This window comes from Candoia aspera, chromosome 2 (assembly GCF_035149785.1).
Source record: "Candoia aspera isolate rCanAsp1 chromosome 2, rCanAsp1.hap2, whole genome shotgun sequence".
Taxonomy (NCBI): Eukaryota; Metazoa; Chordata; class Lepidosauria; order Squamata; family Boidae; genus Candoia; species Candoia aspera.
In genome coordinates, this window is record NC_086154.1 from 243,693,621 (window position 1) to 243,712,284 (window position 18,664).

At 38.4% G+C, this 18,664-nt stretch overlaps 1 protein-coding gene across 1 annotated transcript in view; it reads right to left on the reverse strand.

Moving 5' to 3' along the window:
• Positions 1-18,664, reverse strand: part of PARP8 (poly(ADP-ribose) polymerase family member 8) — a 179,070-nt gene that overhangs the window by 65,165 nt on the left and 95,241 nt on the right. Inside the window, exons 7-9 of the mRNA XM_063295680.1 lie at positions 8,848-8,942; positions 4,031-4,091; positions 3,252-3,342 (exon numbers count right to left, since the gene is read on the reverse strand). Of these exons, the coding sequence (XP_063151750.1) occupies positions 3,252-3,342; positions 4,031-4,091; positions 8,848-8,942 (247 nt within the window). The remainder of the gene's footprint in view (positions 1-3,251; positions 3,343-4,030; positions 4,092-8,847; positions 8,943-18,664) is intronic.

Below are 18,664 nucleotides of genomic sequence, written 5' to 3' on the forward strand. Positions count from 1 at the left end.
TGTATACAAACATTATTTTCATTCTTAATTGCTTGGGTACAATCCAAATCACCATAACAGCAACTGGAATAATCATCTAAGAAAAGAAAACAACAGGTGGTAATATGCAGCTTTTTAGAAGTTTTTTGTTGTTGTTCTTAAGGAGTGATACCAAAGAACAGAACCATTTTTTCTGGAGTATCTAATGAGAGCCAGTTTGGTCTAGAGGTTAAGGCAACAGGGCTAGAAACCAGGAGATTGTGAGTTCTAGTCCCACCTTAGGCACGAAAGCCGGCTGAGTGACCTTGAGCCAGTCCCCCTCTCTCAGCCCAACCCACCTTACAGGGTTGTTGTTGTGGGGACAATAGGAGGATGGAGTATTAGGTATGTTCCCTGCCTTGGGTTATTTATAAAAATAATAAAGGTGGGATAGAAAATAAAATAAAGAAAGAAAATAATAAAAAGTAACCCCATTTTCTGTCTCAAGTAAACATACTAATTAGAAAAATTACTTGCAGCCTCAGATGATCTAATGTTATAAATTAATTTCCAATACTTTATTTAGTAATAGTGAAAATGATTAGTCAAATAATTAAACTATATCACCAATTTCCAAATCGGCTCATGGCAATATACGGTAAAAGATGTCTTCTAGTGACTGTATCCATGCAGTTCTCTTGGCAGGATACATTATTCATTCATTCATTCATTCATTCATTCTTAAAATTTCTATCACCACGCATATCTCCCAAAAATGGGACTCTGGGTGGTTTACAGTAACATCATACATAATAATTTGCCATTGCCTTCTTCAGAGAGGTTTTTTGTTCTTCTATCCAAGCACTAATCAGGTCCAACCCTTATTAACTTCCAAGATCAGCCAAGGTCTCTAAAGTCATGCTTAGGTGGAACATTACCAGGGAATATTACGGTTAGTTAGACTGAGAAATTGAAATACGTCCTGGAAGCAGGTGGTCAACTTTTTGTCAGGAAAACTGCATGTATATGCCATGAAGTCCCCAAGAGTAAGTGAGTGAGTGAGTGAGTTTACTTACTGAGGTTTACATACCACTCTACTCCAAAAGGACTCTGAGTGGTTTAAATTTCCCTCTTATAATAAGGTTAAACATCAGAGTAAACAAACAAAGCAATTTACATTTGAAATTGGAACTGTACCTATGGATCAAGCATCCAACAAAACCTCTTAGTCTTGTATTTTAATGTTCCCACATAGCAGTTCACCCAGCTCCCAATTACTAGAGCTCAATCTATTTCAAAATCTCTAGTCTCTAAATAATATTTGTGCTGGCAGATACACTTAACTGTGGCAGCTGCAGGGCTCAGAAAACCTGGGAAACCTAATCCCTGGTGTAACCTGTTCCCACTGCTGCCAAAGAAATTCCAGGGCCTCACACCATCTGGCATGAAGCCACCCAGTCCATTTTTGCAAACCTCTCTTCTCCTCTGGCTCCTGTAAATCTGTTCTCAAGCTCTGTCCTGCTTCCTGGAAAGTCTTCAGTTGAGCTGGATTGGCCCATGCACTGCTGTTCACTCAAGCTGCTTCTCGTGTTGCCCAAACTCTGAACAATGTCCTCATCTCAGGGACACCTAACACCATCACCTACCTAATCCATGGCTTCAAGCACCTTCTGCACTTCACATGGCCCAGATCTCAATCTTTTCTTCTTTCCTCTCTTCTCTTCTTCTACCATCCAATACACCAAAACCCTCCAAAATCACTACCTAACATTTCCAATTGCATCCAATCTGGCCCACAACTTTTACTGCACTTTCATTTCCCTTCCAATACTTTTCCTTACTCTGCTTTGCCTAGCTTCCCCTTCCAAGGCACTTACTATTGAGCTCAACTTAAAGAATACCTTACTTTATTTTTAGATATTCACTGTATTTCAGTCTCTCTGTATTACTAGTTTGTAATAAACTATTGGCTATCACTTAGGCTGAAGTTGTATATTCACAACAGCTTCCATTCACCCTGTATTTTTTTTCTCTTCTCCTCTAGGATGGAGTAGAGCAGTGTTTCTCAACCTCAGCAAATGTAAGATGTGTGGACTTCAACTCCCAGAATTTCCCAGCCAATATTCTGGGAGTTGAAGCCCACACATCCTCAAGAGGTCAAGGCTGAGAAACACTGCTGTGGAGGAACCACCAGCTGGAATTATTCTTATCAAGGCCTGTATAAACAGGCTCCCCTACCCTTCTATGATGACTGGCTGAGACCCAGCTCATTTTTCAGGCACAGAATACAGCTGGTTCCTCATATTGGAAAGCCTTAATTTGAAGAAAGGAAGGGGCCAGAGACTTCCGAATAAGGGAATTGCCTTTATGCCAAGGTTGGAATGCCAGTTGAGTCTGTTGGTGCACACTGAGGATGCCCATTGAGTCTGTTGGTGCAAACAAGCCTCAAACTGCTGCAGCCTGACCCATTTTCTTCCTTGGTTTGTTTTTTTTAATTAAATTACTTTTCAGTTTGTGATAGAACTGCCGATACTCCAAAGAGTCTGTTTGTGTTTTCAACCCCAGACTCTGAATGCTTAAGGGTCTATCATCCCTCTGAGGTAAACTGGACAGGAAACATGACCAGATGAGCTAATTCTACTTTATTGTAAAGCTACATTAACAGAATCTTGCAAGTCTAAAAGTACAAATCTCCCGCCCTCCCTTTTTACAGCCTGATCAATTAGGGCAGATTCTTCCTAAGTTTGTTTCTCTGACTGTTAAGCTGCTGAGGGCTCCTCCCTCTTTTATCTGATCCTTCCCTAGGCAGCATCTCCTCCACTTGTCAATAACCTCAAGGTTATTCCCACATACCATTACAGGGACAGAGGAGAATAAACTACAACAGGTTTTCTACAGTACATCTTTGGAGAGTCCAGTGTTTGTTTTCTTATATTCACACGTCAGCTCCCCACCTCCCTTTCTACAAGGGACTTTGCCACAGACATTTAACCAGAAGACAACACAAAATACTGAAGTCATCACTCTTCTTTACTAGCAATCTGTTCTAATTGTTAACAACCCACACATTTGATAAGTTTAGTTCTGGAGTATTACCATCCACCCATATTATTTCTACATAGTGCTTACCTGTATTAAATAATTCTTAAGAATCCAATACATCCTTCTGAAGAGTACAATTATGCACCAAAATCAACTGTTGCAATTGCCTCGGTGAAGAAAGCTCATCATAGACACCATGCATAAAACTCCTTATGAAGGTATCATGCAGGAGAAAGACAAATGAAACTTACCAGGGCCATTTAAGTATTGTGTGAGTGAACAGTGCAAACGCACAATTATAGGCTCTGTGCGGATTACATCCCAGGCCACTGCAATCTCTTCCTGAATCAAGAGCACAACAGAACCTGTTAGCCATTATCAGCAAGTTTACACTGGAGATTTTGTACTTCACAGCTGGCAAAGGAAATGAAGGTGCTCACCTAAGTTGCTTTCTAAACTGATTGGCCAAGACAAGTGTTGCGTCAGCTGCTATCTAATATACATATTGCCTTATGTAGTTTTTCCAAGTCAATTCTCTTAATATATCTTAATACACAATTCTTGAATATTATTCTTTATTATATATACTTCCTCAATGTAAGCTTTTTCTTCTCAAGAACACAACTACCCGTTTTTGTATAAAACTTTCAGAAACATTTGAAGAGGTCTTCTTTTTCTGACACCACTGGGAGAGTATTTTTGTCCAAAGAAAGATTATTAGTTGACCTTAGTTCAAGGTGTGTCACATAGGACTTAGTCTGGGTAGATCTTACAAATGTGATTCCAAAGAAATCCATGGCATATTGCTTTTATAGTGCTAATCTCCACTGGATTTTTACCTTTGGAAACCATCCTGCAAATATTTCCACTGAAAACGAAATCATATCCTTCCCACCCCAATGCAACAAAAATTTATGGAGTTTAAAAAAAAAGGTAACTGCCTGTGAATGGTTGACTTCATATCCTGCTGAAAGACAGAGGCAGATGTTTATCAGCCTTCATTATAGAACCTTGTTATTAGTTTACTTACATCAAGAAAGCTAACATCAATATGCAGATCAATATCTACATCATCAATGGCTCCATATTCCCTGAAAGGAAAGAACATTATATTATATCTAAGTCTGATACTCTTGATCATCCTTACCAAGCTTACCAGCTGTCTGAAGAGCAGTTTGAGCAGAAAGACTGAGTTCTTATAATAGTGAAAGGGTTTTGGGTTGCCAATGGATTAGGAGGAATTGTTGTTTAGTGGTAGAATGAATGTGCTGCATGCTGCAGGTCCCATATTCATAGCCCAGCAAAACCTTGAAGAATGTATGGTAGTGGAAATGGATAGTACTGGGCTGGATGAAGAAATAATCAACCCTAAAATGCACAAAGAATGAACTAACATAATGGCATAGTCAACCATTTCCTCCAATATGGAAACTTTGAAAAAATTATATCCAATGGGTAGTATTTGGGAATGTGGTTTTGTTGAATTCAGTGTTTGCTTAATGAGTAAATATTAAGCAAACATAAATATTTTTTCAAGCTCATCCATTTTAAACATTGTTTACGCTCATTTAAAGAACCAACATTGCATTCTCAGAGACTTTTCATATATGAGAAAGCTGTATTTCAGAAATTATCTATCAGAAATTTAAGAGAAGAGAAAAAAATATTTTAGTTCTAATGCATGCTTAATGACAGCCCAGAATTTATCCTCTAGAATGACTCTGGGTGGAACCAAGAGTTTTGTTTTGTTATTCTCTCAGAAGAAAGAAGTAATAGCTTTTCTAACTTCCGTGACAACAGTCCTACCTACCAATTTCCAGGATAAAGGAATTCTCCCATGGAAACCATCCAATATTCTACAATTGCTAAAATACGATCTTTTATACATAAGGAAAAGCACAGGCTTTGGATGAAAATCCACATAACAATAATTAGGCTGCAAACTTCTTAAGTTGGTGGATTCACTTAGAATAGTAATGTGCAGAAAACACATTCATTTTTCATCAACATCTTATGAAAGAGAAATTGCTTTTGAAATTTCATTTCAAGAAGGAAGGAACTTTGGTAAAATTCTAATGGGTGGTCTTCTTGCACTTATTTTAGTTACAAGGCCAAGGACTGTGTGTGTGTGTGTGTGTGTCCAGTTCTTCATTGTACAATCATCCCTCTGGTGAGCTGTGGTCTTCCTGGCTTCCTACAGTTCACTCACTGCCAAGGGAAGACACCATAAAGGAACTCCTCCAATCTGGGGGGAGGGATTAGGATATGTTGATAGCTAGGAAAGCTTCAGAAAAGAACATCACCAACAGTTGCCTTTGCTATCATTTCCAAAATGAAAATGAACTCAAAAGCACCACCAAAAGAAATTTGAAAGGAATTCTCAAGCACCACAAAAATAAGGTAGAAGAACAGACACCTCCTTCATAATTGAATAAAATTTTTAGAAGTTGCAGGGCAGCTTTTGGCACAGCATTAATTTTGAATCTTTTTAGTGTGTTGTAGGAATTTTCAAAAAATTCCAATCAAGAAATGGACTTGCCTGTTCCCAAAATGTCTGCCACAGTTACAAAACACCCATGAACCAAGAGAGAAACTGATTAAGCAGAAAGCATACCTTATCCTCTGTTCCCCAGAATTTTCTTTATTACTCCAGATTACTTTGATTTTCTAAAATACTCCCGCACCAAGCACTGGCTGTCAAAGAAGGCTTGTATACACATAGTCCTCACTTAACAATCACAATTGAGACCAGAATTTCAGTTGCTAAGCGAAGCAGTCATCAAGCAAATCAACCTTTTTGGGTGGTCATTAAGCAAATCACTACAGTCATTAAGCGAACTGCATGGTCGTTAACCAAATCATGCAGTTCTCCATTGATTTTGCTTGCCAGAAGCCACTTGGGAAGGTTGAAAATGGTGATCACAACTATAGGATGCTGCAACAGTCATAGATGTGAACTGGTTGCCAAGCGCCCAAATCGTGATTATGTGACTGGGGTCTTAAGTGTAAGCATTGGTTGTATGTTGGCTTTTTCAGCACCATCATTAAATTTGAACTGTCACTAAATGAATGGTCATTAAGTGAGGACTACCTGTAGCGCATGTGGAGCCCAGAGTCATTCTTGTAAATACAGATGCTGCTAGAATCTGACACCTTGTTTTGCAACATTTCAGCTTCTTGTTTATTTTTTTAATAATAATAATAAGAAGAATAAAAAAGTCCAGTAGTGCAGAAAGGCTGATAAGCACCAAGAAAAAGCAGTTCCTTGCCCATCTCTTGCCTAAATATAAATGTATTTATGTTACAGGGCTATGTCATGGCAGATTGAAAAGTACTGTGTGTTATTGATTGATGGGGTGGAGTGGGAAGTAGGAATGAGGCCTCCTACAAAGGTGACCCTGGTGTAATTTACAGTGATGTCCCAATTGTCAGACTGGGTTATGGAAGTTGGAGACTAGCCATAAAGCTGAGAATAAAAATCAATCAGTATTCAAGGGAGCATTTTTCGACCACCAGGGAAGTTAAAACACACTCAACAGTTTGCACACAAGAGAGGAGGCATTTTTTAAAAGAAAGAAAGTGATGCTTACTCATTTATTTCTTGCAAGCCAGAAGCAGCCAGCTACCTAATGAATTGAGTCTCAGAAGACACTGAAGAAATTAAACACACCGGTCTTTTTTATAAAAAGTTACATTTGCTTTCATAGTCTGCAAACCCAAAGGGAGCTTATTATGAAGCTATGTAGAGCTTTTCAACTAGAGCTGTTCTCAGGATATGCAATTAAATGATTATCTTATTCATTTCCTCCTTGGACTTTAATCTCCAACATTCTGTATACTCAATGAATTTCCACTTAATTCAAACAGCATGTAATGAAAAAAAAATTCTGTACATATTGTCTAAGAACTGGAATGTACACTTACACTTTAATTTGCCTGTCACTGAGCAAATGAAACAAATGAATGTTAAGGCTTATTAATTGTACTTCACTAAAAGGTCTGGATAACTGGAATGAGTGCCAATGGAATAGTCTTATAAAGTTATGTTCAAAAGCTGACAAACATTCAGATCAAGAGAAAGACAAAGGCCATAATCTGCAATAGCATTATACAATACATCTGGAATCCTGATGAGGACTAGTCCATTGTAAAGTATACTATAAACCTGATCCATGAAGATTAACAGCCACATAAAGCAAATGCAAAAAGTAGTATGGGCATTATTCAAGTGAATTTTGGCAATTACAGTGGCCCTTTTTTCCATGGCACTGATTTATTTTGGTTGATTCATGTGGAATACAAGTGTGCAATTCAGTTTATGAATAAATGAGTGTGCTGTCCTGTCAAGTTTCTGGGCCAGCCTATGCATGAGAGTTGCCAATTGCAACAATACTTGGTTAAAAGAAGAAAGGCAGTAACATATCAATCTACAACAGTACGCCAAAGACGTTCAGCGGGAACTGGAACTGAAGGTACAATCCTAGGCTGGCATATTACAGGGGGAAAAAAAGCACGCTATTAATCCCTCTACATCCATGGTATTTGCACTACAGCCTCTGACAGCCTCAGGAAGCATGGTCAGATTCTGTGAGATGTTGGTCAGCATCATTTACAGGAATACAGCATCCTTTCCTCATTCTAAATCGATTTAGGATTGTAGCTTTAACCAAATCATTTAATTGTTGTTAATATATTTAGAAGTAATGAAATGGCTCACCTAAGTTGGCAGTGAAGCTAAAAACAATATTTTAAGTATGACTAGCCTTAATAACAACAATTATAATAATAAAGTTTGCAACACTGATCACCTAATTCAGTTTTTGCTCTTTAAATAATCTCATTTCTCCAGTAAATAATCCAAGGCATGTCTCTGAAAAACAGATTTCCCATAGAAGCCTGGAGCCAGCAACTAGGACTTTTGGGTACATTCAGATTTATTTAGTCTCCTATTTAAAAAAGAAGAAGAAGAAAAAACGCCAATGTTCTGAGCAGCAATGAGTATCCAGATCTAGTTACTTTCCATAATGCTCTGATGCGCAAACAGTTTGAGGCATTGTGGGACATTTAAATGGATTTTGGAGAAGTTCTGGCAAAGATAACTTTGCCCAGAATCTCTTCAGGCCTTCAACCAACTCTGCCAATATTGATTTGACTAGTTCCCATTAGGATGGCCAAATAGAAAACATTCTGTTTGAAGTACTGCCGGTCCGATTCCAGTTTAACTTAAAGAAAATCAGGGGCTTTGAAATGTGTCTCATGACAGTATCTAGATCACCTAGTTAGAATTTTCCCTATGAAGAAGAATTATATTTCCTTTTTAAAATTTATTTAATGTATATGGCTGCCCATTTCATATAGCTATATCTATATGTCCATACTTTATGCAAATATGTTGATATTTGATGAAGCACTTTCTCCTTTTTGGTTAATATGTAAGCGGCCAACTTATCCTCAAAAATTTTACCTTTTCTCAGTTACATAGCTACTGTATTCTTAATACTGAAAGAAAGAAATGAAAAACAGCAAATATTTAACACCCTGAACTGATTCAAAAGATGAAGTCATTTAATAAAGGGAACGAAAGGAGTAAATTAATTGGTCAAACTGAACATACCTGAATTTACTGGGACTGTGGGACAATACAATGTATGTACCAGTATTTTAATGATCTAAACTGGCCCCAAACAAATCAGATTTGGAGACTTGGATAGAAATTTTTGATTTCTGAATCCAAATAATTTTTGAAATTCTTTTGAATCAATTTGAATGGAACCAATCTGCACACCCCTGACAGGAAGGTAAGTAATTAAGTAGATAGTAATTAAATAGACAGATAGACGGACCAACCTGAGAGATACTGCATTTGGCCCATAGATTTCTCTTACTGCTGCCAAGTCAGCTTCCAGCTGTGGATGTTTGTGAAGTTCTCCATCATAACTAACCTGCAGAGGGGAAGTGGGAAGGAAGAAAGATATCACAAATTGAGTAGCAAAGGAAGGTTTCCTTTCTCCAATGTCTCACTTTCCTTTTCAATGCCTAGTCCAAACTTGAGATTGTCCTGTCTCAAGAACTATATAAAGGGAAGCCACTTAGTCCTGCTGAATATGCCCTCCCCCACTGGAAGCTCATTCTGCTATATGGTGTCTTGGAATTATGCTCCTAAGTCCTGCCGTGGGAAACACCACTGAATTCCTTAATGTTGTTGTTTATTCGTTTAGTCGCTTCCGACTCTTCGTGACTTCATGGACCAGCCCACGCCAGAGCTTCCTGTCGGTCGTCAACACCCCCAGCTCCCCCAGGGACGAGTCCGTCACCTCTAGAATATCATCCATCCATCTTGCCCTTGGTCGGCCCCTCTTCCTTTTGCCTTCCACTCTCCCTAGCATCAGCATCTTCTCCAGGGTGTCCTGTCTTCTCATTATGTGGCCAAAGTATTTCAGTTTTGCCTTTAATATCATTCCCTCAAGTGAGCAGTCTGGCTTTATTTCCTGGAGGATGGACTGGTTGGATCTTCTTGCAGTCCAAGGCACTCTCAGAATTTTCCTCCAACACCACAGTTCAAAAGCATCGATCTTCCTTCGCTCAGCCTTCCTTATGGTCCAGCTCTCGCAGCCATATGTTACTACAGGGAACACCATTGCTTTAACTATGCGGGCCTTTGTTGTCAGTGTAATGTCTCTGCTCTTAACTATTTTATCGAGATTTGTCATTGCTCTTCTCCCCAGGATTAAGCGTCTTCTGATTTCCTGACTGCAGTCAGCATCTGCAGTAATCTTTGCACCTAGGAATACAAAGTCTTTCACTGCTTCTACATTTTCTCCCTCTATTTGCCAGTTATCAATCAAGCTGGTTGCCATAATCTTGGTTTTTTTGAGGTTTAGCTGCAAACCAGCTTTTGCACTTTCTTCTTTCACCTTCATCATAAGGCTCCTCAGTTCCTCTTCACTTTCAGCCATCAAAGTGGTATCATCTGCATATCTGAGATTGTTAATGTTTCTTCCAGAGATTTTAACTCCAGCCTTGGATTCCTCAAGGCCAGCTTGTCGCATGATGTGTTCTGCATACAAGTTGAATAGGTAGGGTGAGAGTATACAGCCCTGCCGTACTCCTTTCCCAATCTTAAACCAGTCTGTTGTTCCGTGGTCTGTTCTTACTGTTGCTACTTGGTCGTTATACAGATTCTTCAGGAGGCAGACAAGATGACTTGGTATCCCCATACCACTAAGAACTTGCCACAATTTGTTATGGTCCACACAGTCAAAGGCTTTAGAATAGTCAATAAAACAGAAATAGATGTTTTTCTGAAACTCCCTGGCTTTTTCCATTATCCAGCGGATATTGGCAATTTGATCTCTAGTTCCTCTGCCTTTTCTAAACCCAGCTTGTACATCTGGCAATTCTCGCTCCATGAACTGCTGAAGTCTACCTTGCAGGATCTTGAGCATTACCTTACTGGCATGTGAAATGAGTGCCACTGTTCGATAGTTTGAACATTCTTTAGTGTTTCCCTTTTTTGGTATGGGGATATAAGTTGATTTTTTCCAGTCTGATGGCCATTCTTGTGTTTTCCAAATTTGCTGGCATATAGCATGCATTACCTTGACAGCATCATCTTGCAAGATTTTGAACAGTTCAGCTGCGATGCCGTCGTCTCCTGTTGCCTTGTTATTAGCAATGCTTCTTAAGGCCCACTCAACCTCACTCTTCAGGATGTCTGGCTCTAGCTCACCGACCACACCGTCAAAGCTATCCCCGATATTGTTATCTTTCCTATACAGGTTTTCTGTATATTCTTGCCACCTTTTCTTGATCTCTTCTTCTTCTGTTAGGTCCTTGCCATCTTTGTTTTTGATCATACCCATTTTTGCCTGGAATTTACCTCCAATGTTTCTAATTTTCTGGAAGAGGTCTCTTGTCCTTCCTATTCTATTGTCTTCTTCCACTTCCGCGCATTGCTTGTTTAAAAATAATTCCTTATCTCTTCTGGCTAACCTCTGGAATTTTGCATTTAATTGGGCATATCTCCCCCTATCACTGTTGCCTTTTGCTTTCCTTCTTTCTTGGGCTACTTCTAGTGTCTCAGCAGACAGCCATTTTGCCTTCTTGGTTTTCTCTTTCTTTGGGATGTATTTTGTTGCCGCCTCCTGAACAATGCTGCCAACTTCTGTCCAGAGTTCTTCCGGGACCCTATCTACTAAGTCCAGTCCCTTAAATCTATTCTTCACCTCCACTGCATATTCCTTAGGAATATTAGTGAGCTCATATCTAGCTGATCTGTGGGTCTTCCCTAATCTCTTTAGTCTGATCCTAAATTGTGCAAGAAGAAGTTCGTGATCTGAACTACAGTCAGCTCCAGGCCTTGTTTTTACCGACTGTACAGATGTCCGCCACCTTTGGCTGCAAAGGATGTAATCAATCTGATTTCGGTGTTGTCCATCTGGTGAAGTCCATGTATAAAGCCGTCTCTTAGGTTGTTGGAAGAGAGTGTTTGTTATGCAGAGTGAATTGTCTTGGCAAAATTCTATCAGCCTGTGTCCTGCTTCGTTTTGTTCTCCCAGGCCATACTTACCTGTAATTCGAGGTGTCATTTGACTGCCCACCTTAGCATTCCAGTCTCCTGTGATGAAAATAACATCTCTTTTAGGCGTGTTGTCCAGTAGGTGCTGCAGATCCTCATAGAACTGCTCTACTTCAGCTTCTTCAGCATTTGTGGTTGGGGCGTATATTTGGATCACTGTGATGTTAGATGGCTTGCCCTGAATTCGAATTGAGATCATTCTGTCGTTTTTGGGGTTGTATCCAAGCACTGCTTTAGCCACTTTACTATTAATTATGAAGGCTACTCCATTTCTTCTGTGGTCCTCTTGTCCGCAGTAGTAGATCTGGTGGTCATTTGATGTGAAGTGGCCCATTCCAGTCCATTTCAGTTCACTGACGCCCAGAATGTCTATCTTTAATCTTGACATCTCACCAATAACCACATCCAATTTGCCCTGGCTCATAGATCTTACATTCCAGGTTCCGATGGTGTGTTGATCCTTAGAACATCGGATTCGCCGTTCACCACCAGCACCGTCGGCCGCTAGCCGTCCTTTCGGCTTTGAGCTAGCTGCGTCATCACGTCTGGGGCTAGTTGAGCTCATCCTCTGTTCCTCCCCAGTAGCATTTTGACCATCTTCCGACCTGGGGGTCTCATCTTCCGATGGTATACCGACATATCTCTGGTTGTACTGATCCATTTAGTTTTCACGGCAAGAATACTGAGGTGGGTTGCCATTACCTTCCCCAGGGATCGCATTTAGTCTGACCTCTCTGTCATGACCTTCCCGTCTTGGGTGGCCCTTCACGGTTTAGCTCATGGCATCATTGAGGTGCTCAAGCTCCAGCACCACGACAAGGTAACGATCCTTTGCTGAAGGAATTCCTTAATAGATGAAGCCAAAATGTTAATTCTGTTTCCAACAGCACCCAGCAGGAAGAGCATAAAAAGAACATCCCTTTACTGTTGTTGCTCCTGAGAAACTGTTATTCAGAGCTACGCCATCTGTCAACATGGCCATTCTGCTTACTCCTCATGGCAAACAAGGACAACTAGTCTTTGATTGACTACCATCATGTAATATGTGTGATCCAAGATAGCATTTAAGTAGTCATTGTTATAAAATAATCCTACATGGAGGTCGACTTGCATGAAAAGGGCAGTGGAAGCAATGGTGTATGTACAATGTTGCCCCTAAGGTTACTGTACAAGCCTGCCCTCTCTATATCTGACCTTATCACATTCAGCAGCAAGAATTTTTTTTAAAAAAACAACAACCTTTTACTTGCTTTTGCTTGAATGCAAGAAATCATCTGCATGGTTACAAATCCTGGTGGTTATTGAATGCATGCAGACCTCCATTCTATTTATGAAGATGGGCAGATGCCTCCTTTAAGTCTCTTCACTGAACATGGATCTCAGAGGATGGAAACAAGTGGGACAAATCTTGCTGACACCTCAGTTTTAGCTCTTGTGTGAATATGTAATTTTAAGCTAAGTTCATCTCTCCCTTAATCTAGTATCACTTTAGATGATGGACATCTGCCTGGGACCTTGGAGCGCTATGAAAGTGAGAAGAGACATTCTAATGAAGATGGATGGGAGAGGCTAGCCTGGCATAATGTGCCTTTCCTAGAGAGGTTGCAGTGGTCACCCTCATGACTCCATTCCACAACTTTCCAGGAACACAGGAGAGAAAGGAAATGGTGATGAGATTCCCTTCTTTCAGGAGAGAAGAATGCTGACATGGGTAGTCACTGCAACATTATCCTTCCCACATTATCTCAAATATTTTTACTATTATGATTTGATATGTCACCATACTGAAGAATGAATGACAATTGCAGAATTTCTGATTTCAGATTAGAATTAACTGATAGTGGTGGATAGCAATATGGGTAGCAAATGAGAGAAGGAAAGAGGCTTAAATGAGATATTTAGAATGCAATTATCAGCACCCTGCTCTCTCCTATTCTTGATGATAGAAAACCACCTGCTGGTATGCCAAATTGCCAAAAATTATGCATCTTTTCCACAACATTCTGTGAGATACAATGATGCTATTGTTATTTAAAATGTTGTACATCACTCTTCCAGAGTTTAATATTTTTAAAACCACAACAATTGATCTATAAACAATAGATCTGTAAACAGTACAAGTACAGAAAGTAAATATGGAGTCATTAAACACTTTTGATGCTATAGAAATGTTTTAAAAATTATTGTATTTCTTAATTGTTGTACACCACCCAGAGTCACTTTTTACAAGATGGGCAGCCATATAAATGTGATTGATTGATTGATTGATTGATAAATAAATAAATAAATAAAAGGCCAGAGCAGAAAAGATTGGCACCAGAAAGATAATACTAAGAATATTTTGTTATTATTATTATTTCATTCATCACTGAGCATAATGCATAATGCTATTATAATTTGTTGTCCAACAAGCAACAGCTAGGGAACCACATGGATTTCAGTTTAATTTTAATTTGTATTTACTGAATTACTCCATCTATGTTTTTCATTGTCTGATTTCTTATTCCAGAAACCATATTATTCAAATCTGCTTGTGACAAAAGCAAAATGTGACTGACATAGAATGAAGGCAGAACATGTTAGCATACTATGCTGATGTAAATTCAGAAAGCAGGTCTTTGTTGCTTAAAACAGAGGTAGAAACAGAATATTAATGGCCCTCTGACAGCACCTCCTGGAAATTGCTTAATATTACTTCCAGGGGTAGTACGGCGAACTGAAGACATCTCTGCAAAAGCAGAGCTGACGACTGTGGCAAAGACCAAGGAACCAGTGAGTAGACCAGTTCCTTGGAACCTCTCTGGATGAGAGATCACCCACATGTGCTCCGGATGGCTGCTCCTTGTGAAGAAACCACAGGACAGCAATTTTCTGTGGGTTTGAGCACTGGGAGAGAAAGGGATCAGCCGTCTTATTCGCAACCATGCCAGAACCTTTAAAGGTCACTAAGTTTGCAAGCCTCACTCTCTAATCACTTTCATAAATTGCCTATTCAACATCTTAAAGCTATTAGAGACCTTCAGAACAATAAGTTTGAAAAGTCATCGGGTGAGTTTATCTTCAATTTTGAACAAAAGAAAAAATATAAGTTTAAGAACTTAAAAGAATTTGAAATAAACAGCAAAAAGCTAAATAAGATTTTGAACTAAGAAAATTATAAATGGATTAAGGGTCCAGATAATTTGGGGTATTGACTATAGGATTCTGGAATTAACTATAAAAAATAAATAGCTTCTCTTGGGAAGCAGACTTATTTTGGTTATCCTGGTTATTGTAAGTCATAACAATAAGTTACTTTATGATTTTAGCCACTGGACACTAGAGGGGACTAAAGATTCTAAGCAGAAGGAAAAAAGATACAAGCCTGTTCTTGATGTCAGTTAATAGTGTGCCAGCCTTATCAGGTAGATCAGACAGGAAACACAACCAGATAAGCTAATTCTACTTTATTGTAAAGCTACACTAACAGAATCTTGCAAGCCTGAAAGTACAATTCTCCCACAGTCTCCTTTACAGCCCCAGACACTAGGGAGGGTTCTCTCTGAGCCTCTTGTCCTGCCCACTATCCAGCTGAAGGCTGTGCTTTCTCTTATTTGACCATTCCCTATTGGCATCTTAGTAGGAGACTTACTGTATATAATATAATATAAATGGTTTTGACTGAAGGCAAAGACTATCAAGTGCTGAAGTTGTTATCTAAAGACAGAATTAAGCATTAGCACTGTGCTGTTCTACTTTTTCCCTAGATAGAGACCATTTCTTCCCATTTACTCTACAGCAGCATTAAAAATTTGCATTGACTTTATTGGAGTCTGAATGTTGAGTTTAGATTCATTTGCAAATTCCTTTAGGCCTTGTTGAAGCACTAGGATTAATGAAAGATCTATACAGTTGAATGGTACACTGCAAGACTTCAGACTGGAATGGGGGGAAATTAGCAAGGCATCTGAAGGATTAAACAGTTGTGAACTCCTGACAGCTGTCTGCAATGTGCAGTATCATATTTTACAAAGCAATTGGATTTGTTCAGGCCCATGGAACTCAGGAGAATGCATCTGTCCAAGTAAAAATTTCTCTATATGCATGGCTTATCTGCTGTTATCCATGCTGAGTTTTGATTCCCAAGGACACTTATTTGAAAGATATAAATGCCAGGTTTTAATATATTTTTCGCCCTGTGTATGCTTGAATAATTGTTTCTGTTGAGTGTTTCTCATCTTTATATCCTGCCTTTCCTCCAGGAGCTCAAGATGGTATATCTAACAATCTGTTCATTTTCCCCCACAGCAATAACGCTGTAGAGTAGAAGGGGCTTAGAGAAAATGATAGGCCCAAAGTCACCCAATAAGTTTCTGTGGCTAAAGATGAACTTGAATCTGAGTCTCCCTAGTCCTAGTTCCTTGCCTTACCTACTATACAACTCTGTAGTGTGAGAGAGGAAGAAGAGGTTTGGTGTTGCATTTAATAATGCCCAGTTGAGCATTCAAAAGATGAAGGAAAACACATGGCTTCATATCAAGCCATTTCAGAGGCCTTCTGACATAACAGTTCTACTGTATAAGAGTATGGCAAGACCGATTCAATGCTGGTAAATGCCAAAAGGAAACAAATACAGTCTCTCCCTATGTATATGGAGACACAGAGAATGCAGTAGTAGCAAATTTGAATGATGCATTCCTACATCTATTTTTAGATAGATCCAAAAAGAAGCACAACAATAATGGTTAACATTTGGGGGGGGGGTCAGGGCAAATGCAGTTTTGCATTTATTTCCACAAACATTATCATAATGAAAAGTGAAGTACTCAGAAAGATAAAAGGTATCTCTTTCTTGTGCCTGAAAAGATTGTACTTAAAAGTGATGAACCATTAACTTGAGACATGATATAGATTTTATGATTGTGGTTTGTGAAGAAAAAAGCATTTTTTTCCCCTCAGAAAAACTCTGTACAGGTGACTAGCAGGAGTACAGAAACTATCAGAGATCAAAGCTGTTTTCTTCCTTACCATCCCTGCCTTCTAATCTTTGAATTGATTGATTGATTGATTTTATCCCATTTGTCCCCACCCATCTCCTCCCATTGGGGGACTCTGGACAGAGTCATAGCCATTCATCTCAGATCTATTCAGTTCTAATAACTAAAAACACAAGACTTATTTAGTGACAAAGTTTGATGGATTCATCTATTTCTATTCCTTATCACTTCCATGCCTACATTAATTGCAATTTTTAGAATATATTTAAATTCTTGATTATTTATGTCCTTTGGTCAATATATTTCACAGAATGCAATAATATAAAGGTACCAAAAATGATTATAAAAATTATATGGGAATTAGTTTGAAAAGTGGGCCTGGAAAGGTGTTTGGCAGAATTCTGATTGAAAGGGCATAAGAGATAATAGTAAAATATTGGAAATGGAATGAGGCTTTATACCAGCAGGGGTGGGTGTGAGATGCAGAACAGATTTTTGCTTTTCAGTAGGTCAGTGGGAAACGTATGAATGTGAGAAAGTTTACTGCACATTTGCTGAACAGAAGAAAATGCATGATAAAGTTGACAACCTTGGTTTACTGAATTTTTTGTCTGATTAAGGAATTGAAAGTTCTTGCTGAATGCAAAAAAAGCAGTATAGAGGAGGTAAAGTATGTGTGATTACAAATTAAATGCTTAGCAAATGCTTCAACACAGAACATGGAATAAGCCAAAGATGTGTGATGTCCCTTTGGTTGCTTAATACATTAATGGGTAAATATCAATGTTTACAATGAAGTTAGAGGTGAGTTGCTTGGGGACATGAATGAAGATGTACTTTTGTTATGTCATGCTGTTGACTGAAAACATGAATGATTAGTACTGAACGTTAGTTAGACTACATGACAATATGAGGAATATGGGTCTAAAAATAAATATATCAAATACCAAGGTAGTTGTGTTTGGAAGGGAAAATGGAGTGAATGATACAGGAAGAGAAACTAGACCAAGTAGATGAATTTTGTATACTTTGATAGAATGGTTACAAAGTTAGGAAAATGGATGGAGCAATTTTAAGACATACGAATGCTGGTAGAAAGAGTGTCCTGTTGTGAAGAATGATGGCTATGCATAAGACTGCATAGACTCCTATTTACTTTGTTAAATGGAAGTGAAAATTGGGTGTGCCAGGAGAAATTTAAAAGCAGCCAGAATGGGTTATTTAAAAAGTGTGTGTGATAGAACAAGAAGAGATAGTGTCAAGAATGAATGGATGACAAATGAATGTGGACTGAATACAAAAGTAAGTGATCAGTTTGAAAGAAGTACTCTGAGGTGGTTTGGTCATACAGACAAAATGAACTATGATCAGATTTTAAAGCAAATATATAAAGAAAACTGAATGGGTTGAGAAGGAGAAGTCTAAGAAAGTTGTAGTTTGAGTTGTTGAGCTGTGAGAAATTTAAGGACAAAGGCAATGAGGTGCATAGTAGAAGAACTCAGGATGATTTGCAAAGATAGAAAGGTATGGAGAGAGCTATAGTGAATGATGGCGGAGTAAACTAGATTTAATCAGATTTCCTTTTCTCTTTGCTCATTACTTCTTACGCTTTTTCTGAGCTATGCATAACATTGCTCACCCTGAAAGGGAATAGCATGATAAGTATGCAGTCAAGTATTTGTCTACTCAACAGTCTCACTGAATTTAATGGAACTGACTTCCACATAAGTGAACATTAACTGTTCTGTAAATGTGTTTAATAATAATACATTATTATTTATTTTTAATAATAAAATGCAGAAGTTCTTTTTTATAATAAATAAATATTGCTGTTTCAAAATACACACTTCTAAGTTGCATGATTATAAAATGGGAAAGCCGAAGAGCCCAAAGGATAATTATTTATGTTTGGATTTTATTATATTCCAATTTGCATACAATCCTGAGAGGATTAAATCCAATTAATTCATACAAAAATTCCTCAAGCATTATTAGAGATAAGTGTACATTTAATTTTCTTTCTTTTCTTTGATAATTGTTTTGTTCTTTTAATCTTATTAAATATTTTTTTTAAAAATGTTGAACTGCCTTGGTGGGTATGTTGATTAAT